Source organism: Ranitomeya imitator, chromosome 9 (assembly GCF_032444005.1).
Source record: "Ranitomeya imitator isolate aRanImi1 chromosome 9, aRanImi1.pri, whole genome shotgun sequence".
NCBI lineage: Eukaryota > Metazoa > Chordata > Amphibia > Anura > Dendrobatidae > Ranitomeya > Ranitomeya imitator.
Window position 1 is genome coordinate 56,578,346 of NC_091290.1, and position 13,742 is coordinate 56,592,087.

Here is a 13,742-nt window from a genome sequence, read left to right on the forward strand (position 1 = left end):
TGGGGAATAAGGGTCTCACTGACATCTCATTACAAGGGGTTCTTCAGAGCTTCAGGGATCATCTGGGATTTGCAGGAGAACTTGCAGCACAAGGAAGAAATGGCGCATTACCCAGGAAATGAACGGGCTGTGTGTAATCTAGGCAGGAAGATGATTTGTGGATTTCTTAATCAGAAAAACCCTTTCAGTAATAATTCTACAATAAATACAATTGTTTCCCAAGTTCAACATTTATTTTATTTCTAACAGTAATATACATTTTCACAGCGGGCTTTCCTTTATTATCAATATTATATATTTTATACTGATGTCTGTAAAATACGTCTTTGGTAGAGGCTTGCCTCCCGTAAGAAGGAAGGGTAGGGCATAGTGAAATGCAATGTTCCTGATCACCCACCCCAGCCTCTGACGTATGGGGGCAAACATCCACCATACATTTCATTACCACTGGATGGACAGACTCAGCTGCTGTCACTCCGATGTACACGGTGATCCTTACTGCGCCTCTGGGAATAAATATTCCAGGTCCGGCTGCCTCAGACGTTGCTCCATATTGCGATTTTTGGCAAACTCCTTAAGTAAGTGCATAATTTCGTTATTGAAGTCCTCAGGGGGGTCCTGTGCCCCTGTAAAAATAATGATCGGCAGATGAGTCCACTGTCCATACGATGCAACCCCCGACTCAGTACTGTAAAATGGTGTTAATGGCGAATTCACATCTCCATAAAGTGATGGCTTATCACATTGTGGGGGTCCCAGAGCGACAAGTCATCGCTTTATAATATTTAATGTTAGCCCCTGGGGGAGGAGAGTCCTTACAGCCATATTTAAAGGGGATGTCCAGTGTTTATTAGTCGCTGCTGAGAGCTGCAGATTATTATTCGCTTAAATGGAAGGCCGGGTGACAGGTGATCTCATATGGATGAGTTACGTCATTAAAGAGGTGGTCCACTACTTTAACGTTTATGACCTAATCAATAGAGGTCAGATGTGTGGTACCTGGCCAAATCGACTATACAGTAGACTGCTGCCGACACCGAAAACAGCGGAACATCAGGTGTGCTGAGTGTCACAGCCCCATCCATCAGATATTGATGACCTACCCTAAGGAAAGGCCACCAATGTTAAAGTAATGGTCAACCTCTTTAACCCCTTCACCCCTGAGCCTGTCTTCCACTTCATAATCAGAACAAATTTTACAATTCTGACCACTGTCACATTATGCCGTAATAACTCTAGAACGCTTCTATGTATCCCACTATTTCTGAGAATGTTTTTTTTCCGTGACATATTGTACTTTATGATAGTGATAACATTTCTTCGATGTGACTTGTGCTTATTTGTGAAAAAAATGGAAATTTGGTGAATATTTTGCAATTTTCAAACTTTGATTTCTTATGCCCTTAGATCAGAGAGTCATGTCGCACAAAGTAGTTAATACAATTTCCCACGTCTACTTTACATCAGTACAATTTTTTAAACAATTTTTTTTTTGTTAGGAAGTTATAAGGGTCAAAAGTTGATCAGTGAATTCTCATTTTACAACAAAATTTACAAAACAATTTTTTTTAGGGACCACCTCACATTTCAAGTGACTTTGAGGGGTCTATATAACAGAACAAAACCCAAATGTGACACCATTCTAAAAACTGCACCCTGTTATGTAGGCAATCCAGTGACACAGTGTGCCAGCAATCAGAGCACATACAGTGATCTGACAATAACCCAAAAACAATAGAACGAGCTCTGAGACGTGGAATCTCTGTAGACCGCAATACCTGAACCTATCCTAAACACAACTAAAGGCAGCTGTGGATTGCGCCTGTCACTACCTATGCAACTCGGCACTGCCTGAGGAGCTGACTAGCCTGAAGATAGAAAAACAAGCCTGACTTGCCTCAGAGAAATACCCCAAAGGAAAAGGCAGCTCCCCACATATAATGACTGTTTGCAAGATGAAAAGACAAACGTAGGGATGAAATAGATTCAGCAAAGTGAGGCCCGATATTCTAGATAGAGCGAGGATAGCAAAGAGAACTTTGCAGTCTACAAAAAACCCTAAAGCAAAAAACCACGCAAAGGGGGCAAAAAGACCCACCGTGCCGAACTAACGGCACGGCGGTGCACCCTTTGCGTCTCAGAGCTTCCAGCAAAAACGAATAGACAAGCTGGACAGAAAAAGTAGCAACAAAAGCAAAGAAGCACTTATCTAAGCAGAGCAGCAGGCCACAGGAAAGATCCAGAAGCTCAGGTCCAACACTGGAACATTGACAAGGAGCAAGGAAGACAGAATCAGGTGGAGTTAAATAACAAAGCAGCCAACGAGCTCACCAGAACACCTGAGGGAGGAAGCTCAGAAGCTGCAGTACCACTTGTGACCACAGGAGTGAATTCAGCCACAGAATTCACAACAGCACCCCTCAAGGTGCTCAAAAACACATTCAAGTAGTTTATTAACCTGTCAGGTGCTTTACACTGTCTGAAGTAATATGGAAGGAAATAAATGAACATTTAACTTTTTTCACTAAAATTTTATTTTAGACTCCATTTTATTTTCACAAAACACATGAAAAAAATGGAAAACAAAATTTGTTGTGCAATTTCTCCTGAGTACGCTGATAGCCCATATGTGGGGAAAAACCACTGTTTGGGTGCACAGCAGGGCTCAGAAGGGAAGGAGCGTCGTTTGACTTTTTGAATGCAAAATTTGCTGGACTCATTAGCGGAAGCCATGTCCTATTTGCAGAGCCCCTGATGTGCCTAAACAGTGAAAAAACCCCACAAGTGACGCAATATTAAAAACTAGACCCCCTCAATGAACTTATCTAGATGTGTGGTGAGCACTTTGATCCCCCAGGTGCTTCACAAAAAATTATGACGTTGGGTTGTGAAAATAAAAAAAATCTATTTTTTTTTCCACAAAAATGCAATTTTAGCCACAATGTTTTAACTTTTGCAAGGGTAACAGGAGAAATTGGAACTCTAAATCTGTTGTGCAATTTCTCCTGCGTACAATGATACCCCATAAGTGGGAGAAAACTACTGTTTTGGCACACAGCAGGGCTCAGAAGGGAAAAAGTGACCTTTTGGAATGCAGACTTTGAAGGAATGGTCTGCGTGCGTCATGTTGCGTTTGCAGAGCCTTTATGTGCATTAACAGAATCACCCACAAGTGACCCTATATTGGAATTGATCTATTGTTTTCCTGGTATGTGAATTTTATAATGTGGTGGCATATATGTAAATTGTGTAGAGTGAATCAGGTTGGCATATGTGAGTTGTGTAGTGTACATCCGGTTGGCATACGTGCAAATGCAAGATGGACTCGTCTGACCGTGGTCAGCATTGTCCGCTATACTGTTAACAGTATTGGCATCCTCAGGACAGGATTGTTATCAATGTAAAGCGAACCTGTCAGCAGGATTTTGCTACGTAAACTACAAGCATTGCAGGGTGGCCTGATGTGAGGTCTTTCCTTGGTATCTCTGGCTTAGAGCAGGAAAACAAGATTCTGCCTACAGTCCCGCCCAGGAGCACAGGCATCTCATTAACTGAAAAATTCTAACACTAGTAGCACAAGAACTACAAGATGGATTTTTTCACCCCAGGTGTCAGTTTTATCAGTTAAACCCCGTAACTCCTGGGGCTTTTTTCAGTTTTGCGTTTTTGTTTTTCGCTCCCCTCCTTCACAGAGCCATAACTTTTTTATTTTTCCGTCAATATGGCCATGTGAGGGCTTATTTTTTGCAGACGAGTTGTACTTTTGAATGACACCATTGGTTTTACCATGTCTTGCACTGGAAAACGGAGAAAAAATTCCAAGTGCGGTGAAATTGCAAAAAAGTGCAATCCCACACTTGTTTTTTGTTTAGCTTTTCTGCTAGGTTCAATAAATTCTGAAACTGACCTGCCAGTATGATTCTCCAGGTCATTAAAAGTTCATAGTTAAGTAAATAAGGCAGCACACTGCAGCGCTAGAACATACAAACTTGAAAAACGAAATTTGAACTGCATTACTGCACTAGAAATATGAGAGCTTTTAGCGCATAAAAATGGCCAATTTTATGTGTACCTGGTAGCCCCGTTACGGCATCTCTCTTATACCAGGTCCTAAACTTGCCTTACCTCGCTGAGAATAAACGTCTCCATCTGAATGGGTACATGTGAAAACCTCTTACTAGACTAAAATTCTCTCTCTCTGTGGAGGGGTTTTGGACCTGCTGTAATTAAAACACCTGAAGCTAGGAGGCGGAGTGCACGATCAGAAGGCTAGAGAATACATTTCAAAAACCTGACCGGCACATCCAAACATAGACTCAGTGTGAACAGGTGCTGAACCTAGAGTCGCCAACTCGTATATAGTTAAGTAAATAAGGCAGCACACTGCAGCGCTAGAACATACAAACTTGAAAAACGAAATTTGAACTGCATTACTGCACTAGAAATATGAAAAATTAGAGATTTTAGCGCATAAAAATGGCCAATTTTATGTGTACCTGGTAGCCCCGTTACGGCATCTCTCTTATACCAGGTCCTAAACTATATACGAGTTGGCGACTCTAGGTTCAACACCTGTTCACACTGAGTCTATGTTTGGATGTGCCGGTCAGGTTTTTGAAATGTATTCTCTAGCCTTCTGATCGTGCACTCCGCCTCCTAGCTTCAGGTGTTTTAATTACAGCAGGTCCAATACCCCTCCACAGAGAGAAAGAGAATTTTAGTCTAGTAAGAGGTTTTCACATGTACCCATTCAGATGGAGACGTTTATTCTCAGCGAGGTAAGGCAAGTTTAGGACCTGGTATAAGAGAGATGCCGTAACGGGGCTACCAGGTACACATAAAATTGGCCATTTTTATACGCTAAAAGCTCTCATTTTTCATATTTCTAGTGCAGTAATGCAGTTCAAATTTCGTTTTTCAAGTTTGTATGTTCTAGCGCTGCAGTGTGCTGCCTTATTTACTTAACTATATACGAGTTGGCGACTCTAGGTTCAGCACCTGTTCACACTGAGTCTATGTTTGGATGTGCCGGTCAGGTTTTTGAAATGTATTCTCTAGCCTTCTGATCGTGCACTCCCCGCCTCCTAGCTTCAGGTGTTTTAATTACAGCAGGTCCAATACCCCTCCACAGAGAGAGAGAATTTTAGTCTAGTAAGAGGTTTTCACATGTACCCATTCAGATGGAGACGTTTATTCTCAGCGAGGTAAGGCAAGTTTAGGACCTGGTATAAGAGAGATGCCGTAACGGGGCTACCAGGTACACATAAAATTGGCCATTTTTATGCGCTAAAAGCTCTCATTTTTCATATTTCTAGTGCAGTAATGCAGTTCAAATTTCGTTTTTCAAGTTTGTATGTTCTAGCGCTGCAGTGTGCTGCCTTATTTACTTAACTATATACGAGTTGGCGACTCTAGGTTCAGCACCTGTTCACACTGAGTCTATGTTTGGATGTGCCGGTCAGGTTTTTTAAATTAAAAGTTCATAGACACCAAACATGTCTAGGTTTTTTTTAATCTAAGTGGTAAAAAAAAAATCCAAACTTTAACCCCTTCCCGACCCATGACGCCACGTAGGCGTCATGAAAGTCGGTGCCAATCCGACCCATGACGCCTATGTGGCGTCATGGAAAGATCGCGTCCCTGCAGGCCGGGTGAAAGGGTTAACTCCCATTTCACCCGATCTGCAGGGACAGGGGGAGTGGTAGTTTAGCCCAGGGGGGGTGGCTTCACCCCCTCGTGGCTACGATCGCTCTGATTGGCTGTTGAAAGTGAAACTGCCAATCAGAGCGATTTGTAATATTTCACCTATTATAACGGGTGAAATATTACAATCCAGCCATGGCCGATGCTGCAATATCATCGGCCATGGCTGGAAATACTAATGTGCCCCCACCCCACCCCACCGATCGCCCCCCCAGCCCCCCGATCTGGCCGGTACACTGCTCCGGCTCCCCTCCATCCAGTGCTCCGCTCCCCCCGTGCTCTTGTCCGCTCCCCCCGTGCTCCAATCACCCCCCCGTGCTCCAATCACCCCCCCTGCATTCCGATCCACCCCCCCGTGCTCCGTTACAGCCCCCCCGTGCTCCGTTCCACGCCCCCCGTGCTCCGTTCCACGCCTGCCGCGCTCCGATTCCCCCCCCCCCGTGCTCCGATCCCCCCCCCGTGATCCCCCCCCACCCCATCATACTTACCGATCCTGCCGGGGTCCCGTCCGTCTTCTCCCTGGGCGCCGCCATCTTCCAAAATGGCGGGCGCATGCGCAGTGCGCCCGCCGAATCTGCCGGCCGGCAGATTCGTTCCAAAGTGCATTTTGATCACTGAGATATAATCTATCTCAGTGATCAAAATAAAAAAAATAATAAATGACCCCCCCCCTTTGTCACCCCCATAGGTAGGGACAATAAGAAAATAAAGAAATTTTTTTTCCCCACTAATGTTAGAATATGGGTTTATGGGTTAGGGTTAGGGGTAGGGTTAGGGGTAGGGTTAGGGGTAGGGCTAGGGGTAGGGTTAGGGCTTCGGTATGTGCACACGTATTCTGGTCCTCTGCGGATTTTTCCGCTGCGGATTTGATAAATCCGCAGTGCTAAACCGCTGCGGATTTATGGTGGATTTACCGCGTTTTTTTCTGCGCATTTCACTGCGGTTTTACAATTGCGATTTTCTATTTGAGCAGTTGTAAAACCGCTGCGGAATCCGCACAAAGAAGTGACATGCTGCGGAATGTAAACCGCTGCATTTCCGTGCAGTTTTTCCGCAGCATGTGTACAGCGATTTTTGTTTCCCATAGGTCTACATTGAACTGTAAACTCATGGGAAACTGCTGCGGATCTGCAGCGTTTTCCGCAGTGTGCACATACCTTTAGAATTAGGCTATGTGCACACGGTGCGGATTTGGCTGCGGATTGGCCGCTGCGGATTCGCAGCAGTATTCCATCAGGTTTACAGTACCATGTAAACATATGAAAAACCAAATCCGCTGTGCCCATGGTGCAGAAAATACCGCGCGGAAACGCTGCGTTGTATTTTCCGCAGCATGTCAATTCTTTGTGCGGATTCCGCGGCGTTTTACACCTGTTCCTCAATAGGAATCCGCAGGTGAAATCCGCACAAAAAACACTGGAAATCCGCGGAAAATCCGCAGGTAAAACGCAGTGCCTTTTACCCGCGGATTTTTCAAAAATGGTGCGGAAATATCTCACACGAATCCGCAACGTGGGCACATAGCCTTAGGGTTAGGGTTGGAATTAGGGTTGTGGTTAGGGTTGTGATTAGGGTTATGGCTACAGTTGGGATTAGGGTTAGGGGTGTGTTGGGGTTAGTGTTGGGGTTAGTGTTGGAGGTAGAATTGAGGGGTTACCACTGTTTAGGCACATCAGGGGTCTCCAAACACAACATGGCGCCACCATTGATTCCAGCCAATCTCGTATTCAAAAAGTCAAATGGTGCTCCCTCACTTCCGAGCCCTGACGTGTGCCCAAACAGTGGTTTACCCCCACATATGGGGTATCAGTGTACTCAGGATAAACTGTGCAACAATTACTGGGGTCCAATTTCTCCTGTTACCCTTGTGAATCTAAAAAAATGCTTGCTAAAACATCATTTTTGAGGAAAGAAAAATGATTTTTTATTTTCACGGCTCTGCGTTGTAAACGTCTGTGAAGTACTTGGGGGTTCAAAGTGCTCACCACATATCTAGATAAGTTCCTTGGGGGGTCTAGTTTCTAAAATGTGGTCACTTGTGGGGGGTTTCTACTGTTTAGGCACACCAGGGGCTCTGCAAACGCAATGTGACGCCCGCAGACCATTCCATCAAAGTCTGCATTTCAAAAGTCACTACTTCCCTTCCGAGCCTCGGCATGTGCCCAAACAGTGGTTTACCCCCACATATGGGGTATCAGCGTACTCAGGAGAAACTGGACAACAACTTATGGGGTCCAATTTCTCCTGTAACCCTTGGGAAAATAAAAAATTCTGGGCTAAATAATTATTTTTGAGGAAAGAAAACGTATTTATTATTTTCACGGCTCTGCATTATAAACTTCTATGAAGCACTTGGGGGTTCAAAGTGCTCACCACACATCTAGATAAGTTCCTTTCGGGGTCTAGTTTCCAAAATGGGGTCACTTGTGGGGGGTTTCTACTGTTAAGCCACATCAGGGGCTCTGCAAACGCAACGTGACGCCCACAGAGCATTCCATCATAGTCTGCATTTCAAAACGTCACTACTTCACTTCCGAGCCCCGGCATGTGCCCAAACAGTGATTTACCCCCACATATGGGGTATCAGCGTACTCAGGAGAAACTGGACAACAACTTTTGGGGTCAAATTTCTCCTGTTACCCTTGGGAAAATAAAAAATTGCAGGCTAAAAGATCATTTTTGAGAAAATAATTTTTTTTTTTATTTTCATGGCTCTGCGTTATAAACTTCTGTGAAGCACTTGGGGGTTCAAAGTCCTCACCACACATCTAGATTAGTTCCTTTGGGGGTCTAGTTTCTAAAATGGGGTCATTTGTGGGGGAGCTCCAATGTTTAGGCACACAGGGGCTCTCCAAACGCGACATGGTGTCCGCTAACAATTGGAGCTAATTTTCCATTCAAAAAGTCAAATGGCGCGCCTTCCCTTCCGAGCCCTGCCGAGTGCCCAAACAGTGGTTTACCCCCACATATGAGGTATCGGCGTACTCGGGAGAAATTGCCCAACAAATTTTATGATCCATTTTATCCTACTGCCCATGTGAAAATGAAAAAATTGAGGCGAAAAGAATTTTTTTGTGAAAAAAAAGTACTTTTTCATTTTTACAGATCAATTTGTGAAGCACCTGAGGGTTTAAAGTGCTCACTAGGCATCTAAATAAGTTCCTTGGGGGGTCTAGTTTCCAAAATGGGGTCACTTGTGGGGGAGCGCCAATGTTTAGGCACACAGGAGCTATCCAAACGCGACATGGTGTCCGCCAACGATGGAAATAATTTTTCATTCAAAAAGTCAAATGGCGCTCCTTCCCTTCCGAGCCTTACCATGTGCCCAAACAGTGGTTTACCCCCACATGTGAGGTATTGGTGTACTCAGGAGAAATTGCCCAACACATTTTAGGATCCATTTTATCCTGTTGCCCATGTGAAAATGAAAAAATTGAGGCTAAAAGAATTTTTTTGTGAAAAAAAAAGTACTTTTTCATTTTTACGGATCAATTTGTGAAGCACCTGGGGGTTCAAAGTGCTCACTATGCATCTAGATAAGTTCCTTGGGGCGTCTAGTTTCCAAAATGGGGTCACTTGTGGGGGAGCTCCAATTTTTAGGCACACGGGCGCTCTCCAAACGTGACATGGTGTCTGCTAAAGAGTGGAGCCAATTTTTGATTCAAAAAGTCAAATGGCGCTCCTTCCCTTCCAAGCCCTGCCGTGCGCCCAAACAGTGGTTTACCCCCACATATGAGGTATCAGCGTACTCAGGACAAATTGGACAACAACTTTCGTGGTTCAGTTTCTCCTTTTACCATTGGGAAAATAAAAAAATTGTTGCTAAAAGATAATTTTTGTGACTAAAAAGTTAAATGTTCATTTTTTCCTTCCATGTTGCTTCTGCTGCTGTGAAGCACCTGAAGGGTTAATAAACTTCTTGAATGTGGTTTTGAGTACCTTGAGGGGTGCAGTTTTTAGAATGGTGTCACTTTTGGGTATTTTCAGCCATATAGACCCCCCTCAAACTGACTTCAAATGTGAGGTGGTCCCTAAAAAAAAATGGTTTTGTAAATTTCGTTGTAAAAATGAGAAATCGCTGGTCAAATTTTAACCCTTATAACTTCCTAACAAAAAAAATAGAATTATTCTTACCGTTAATTCGGTTTCTAGTAACCCACCACGACAGCACACCTGGAGGATGTTACCCCTTTCCTAATAGGGACAGGAAATGACAAGAGGTTAAATAACCCCTCCCTCATCCTCCCCTCAGTGTTATTATAAAGGACCACAGGAGAATGAATGCTTCAAATTATATTTATTCTTTTCAGAACGTATATTAAGCAAAGGGAGGGATTACTCCTGCTGTCGTGGTGGGTTACTAGAAACCGAATTAACGGTAAGAATAATTCTATTTTCTCTAGTAACCCCCCACGACAGCACACCTGGAGCAGTACCCAAGAGTAATTTTTAGGGAGGGACTACAGCACTAAGGACTTTTTCTCCGAAGGCTAAGTCTTCTTTTGACATCAGGTCAAGCCTGTAATGTTTGGAGAACGTATGGACCGAGGACCATGTAGCCGCTCTGCATATTTGCTCGATGGAAGCACTGGCTTTCTCGGCCCAGGAGACAGCTGTTGCTCTAGTAGAATGGGCTGTAAGCTTTCCTGGTGGTGGAAGGCCTTGAATTTGATAAGCCTCCAGGATTGCTCTTTTGATCCAATTTGCAATTGTGGATCTGGAAGTCTTCTTCCCCTTATTCTGGCCGAGAAGATGAATAAACAGATTTTGATCTTTTCTAATCTTTTCTGATGCATGAAGATAATAGAGTACCATTCTTCGAACATCCAAAGTATGGAAATGTTCCTCTTCCTCATTCTTTGGTTCTTGATAGAATGATGGAAGAATTATCTCCTGCGATTTGTGGAAATCGGAGACGACCTTTGGGAGAAAGGATGGGTCTAATCGTAGGATAAGCCTGTCCTGAAGAATCTTCATGTAGGGCTCGTTGATTGACAGGGCTTGTAGTTCACCCACTCTTCTGGCTGTTGTTATAGCTACCAGGAAGGTGGTTTTCCAAGCGAGCTTATCCATGGTTATGGAAGATAAGGGTTCAAATGGTGGCAGTGTAAGTCCTTTCAGGACTATATTCAGGTCCCAGGATGGAACTATATTTATGGGTCTTGGAGATATGCGGGATGCCGCCGTCATGAATCTTCTTACCCATCTATGGTTGGCTAAAGACTGGTCAAAATAAGAGCTCAACGCTGCCACTTGTACCTTGAGGGTGCTGGGTCTGAGACCCTTCTCCAGCCCATCTTGTAGAAAATCCAGGATCTTGGCTAGGTTTGGTTTATCTGGGTTAGGTTGCTCAGGAGCACACCACGTGATGAACGTCTTCCAGATCTTTTGGTAAATAGAATTAGTTACCGTTTTGCGACTTTTTTGTAATGTTTCAATTACTCTCTTTGATAGTCCTCTAGTTCTCAGAATTGAGAATTCAGAAGCCAGGCATTTAGGTGTAGCCTCTCGGGATCTGGATGCAGTATTGGCCCCTGGTAGAGAAGGTCTTTGACCGGTAGAAGTGCTATTGGCCCATCTATCTTTAGACTGATGAGGGCCCCAAACCAACCTCTTTTGGGCCAAAGTGGAGCCACTAGGATCACCTTGAGTTTTTCTGCCCTTATTTTCTGCAGGACTTTTGGTAGGATCGGCAATGGCGGGAACGCCTATGCTAGCGAGAATGTCCATGGCTGGACCAATGCGTCCACAGCTAACCCCGGATTCATCGGATCTAGCGAGAAGAACTGGTCTACCTTTGCGTTCTGACTGTTCGCGAACAAGTCCACTTCTGGCTGTCCCCATCTTTTGACTAGTATCTGAAAGACTTCTGGGTTTAGGCTCCATTCTCCTGGATGGACCTCTGTTCTGCTCAGGAAGTCGGCTTGTACGTTTATCTCCCCTTTTATGTGTAGGGCGGATATGGAGAGAACATGTTCTTCGGCCCACGAAAATATTCTTGCTGATATTCTTTTTAGATCTTCGTGTCTTGTACTTCCCTGGTGGCGAAGGTGGGCAACTGTTGTCATGTTGTCTGAGTATATTTTTAAGTGGGAATTTTGTACAAGAGTTACCGCCGCTTTGAGAACTTCTTCTACTGCTTTTAGCTCTTTGAAATTCGAGGATTGTTGTGCTATTTCGGCTGACCAGAATCCCTGGAATATGTGCTGGTCTACCGTAGCTCCCCAACTTTTTCCACTGGCATCTACTGTTATGGTCACTGCTGGGACCTGCAACCAGGGAACTCCTCTCATTAAGTTCTCTTTTTGTAGCCACCATGTTAATGAGGACTTTACATGCGGTGGTATCCGGATCTTTTTGTCTAGAGAACCTGGGGATCTGTCCCAGCTTGACAGAATATGAGTCTGAAGTATCCTGGTGTGGGCTTGAGCCCATGCCACCATCTGGATGCAAGATGTCATGGTACCTAGAACCGACATGGCCCATCTTAGAGATACTCTCTTCTTGTCCCGCAATGTTCTTATCCTTGATGTAAGCAGGGACCGTTTTTGTTCGGGCAAGAAAGATGTTTGTCTGTGGGAGTCTAATAAGACCCCTAAAAAGATCTTTGTTGTGGACGGAACCATATCCGATTTTTTGGGGTTTATCACCCAACCCAGAGATGACAGGATCTGGACTGTTGTTTGAAGATGTTCCTGTAGAATTGGAACCGTGGGAGCCACTACCAAGAGGTCGTCGAGGTATGGGATTATGCATATCCGTCGACTTCTGATGTACGCCATCACCTCGGACATGACCTTTGTAAAGATCCTTGGAGCTGATGATAGTCCGAATGGGAGGACATTGAACTGGAAGTGGTCTATAACTTCTCCTCTGGTGACTGCAAACCTTAGAAATTTCCGATAGGTTGGATGGACTGGGACGTGATAATATGCGTCCTGTAAGTCGATGGTTGCCATGACGAAGTCTTGCCCTATTAAGGGTACTGTCGATCTGACGGACTCCATTCTGAATCTTCTGTAGGTTACATATTGATTCAGCGGTTTCAGATTGATTATCATCCGATGGGTTCCGTTTGGTTTCCTTATCAGAAATAGGCTGGAATAATGGCCCTTGTTTCTTTCGTCTTTTGGGACTGTGGAGATCACATTGTTGATTAAGAGATCTTCTATCCCAGTTATCAGGGTGGACTGTAGCTTCGGTGTTGATAACGTTGTAGTTTTCATTCTTTTTTGGGGATATGATGTAAACTCTATTTTCATCCCCTCTTTGACCAATCTTAAGGTCCACTGATCCACACCGATCTCTTGCCAGACTGGGAGGAAGTTCGAAATCCGACCCCCCACTATGACGGCGTCATTGCTTTCTCTGGTTTTGGGGTTGTGAAAGAAAAAGATTCCTGTCTTTCCCTCCTTTCGGATAGCTCCAGCGACCTGTTTTACCCTTTCCTCTGTATTGAGGAGTATGCTCCTGCTGAGCGCGGAAGGGTCTTTTCCTAGGGTTTCTAGGTTCTGGTAAGGTCTTTTTCTTGTCTGAAGCCTTCTCCAAAAGGTCATCCAAGGATGGTCCAAACATATACTTTCCTTTAAAAGGAATAGAACACAGCCTCATTTTGGAAGTCATATCCCCAGACCAGGATCTTAGCCAGAGTGCACGCCTTACCGAGTTTGACAGTGCGGATGATCTCGCCGTCACTCTCACGGATTCTGCAGAAGCATCTGCTAAAAAGCCTGTTGCTTTCTGGAAGATAGGCAAGGAGGCCAGAATATCTTCTCTCGGAGTACCTGAGGACAAGTGCTCCTCTAGCTGCCCCAGCCAGCAATGCATCGATCTAGCCACACAAGTGGATACTGAATTGATGTTCAGTAAAGATGCTGACGTTTCCCACGACTTCCTTAGTAGTCCGTCCATCTTACGTTCCTGAGGGTCTCTCAGTTGGGAGGCATCCTCGAATGGTAGCGTGGTCTTTTTGGCTACTCTGGCAATCTGGACGTCCACTTTTGGGACTTCTGACCAGCATGACGCTGTCTCGGCATCCA

At 44.6% G+C, this 13,742-nt stretch overlaps 1 protein-coding gene across 1 annotated transcript in view; it reads right to left on the reverse strand.

The window, feature by feature from the left end:
- Nucleotides 1–220: 220 nt before the first annotated feature.
- Nucleotides 221–13,742, reverse strand: part of SDHAF2 (succinate dehydrogenase complex assembly factor 2) — a 38,339-nt gene continuing 24,817 nt past the window's right edge. The window contains exon 4 of the mRNA XM_069739398.1: nucleotides 221–626. Coding sequence (XP_069595499.1) covers nucleotides 496–626 — 131 coding nt within the window. The 3' untranslated portion in view covers nucleotides 221–495. The remainder of the gene's footprint in view (nucleotides 627–13,742) is intronic.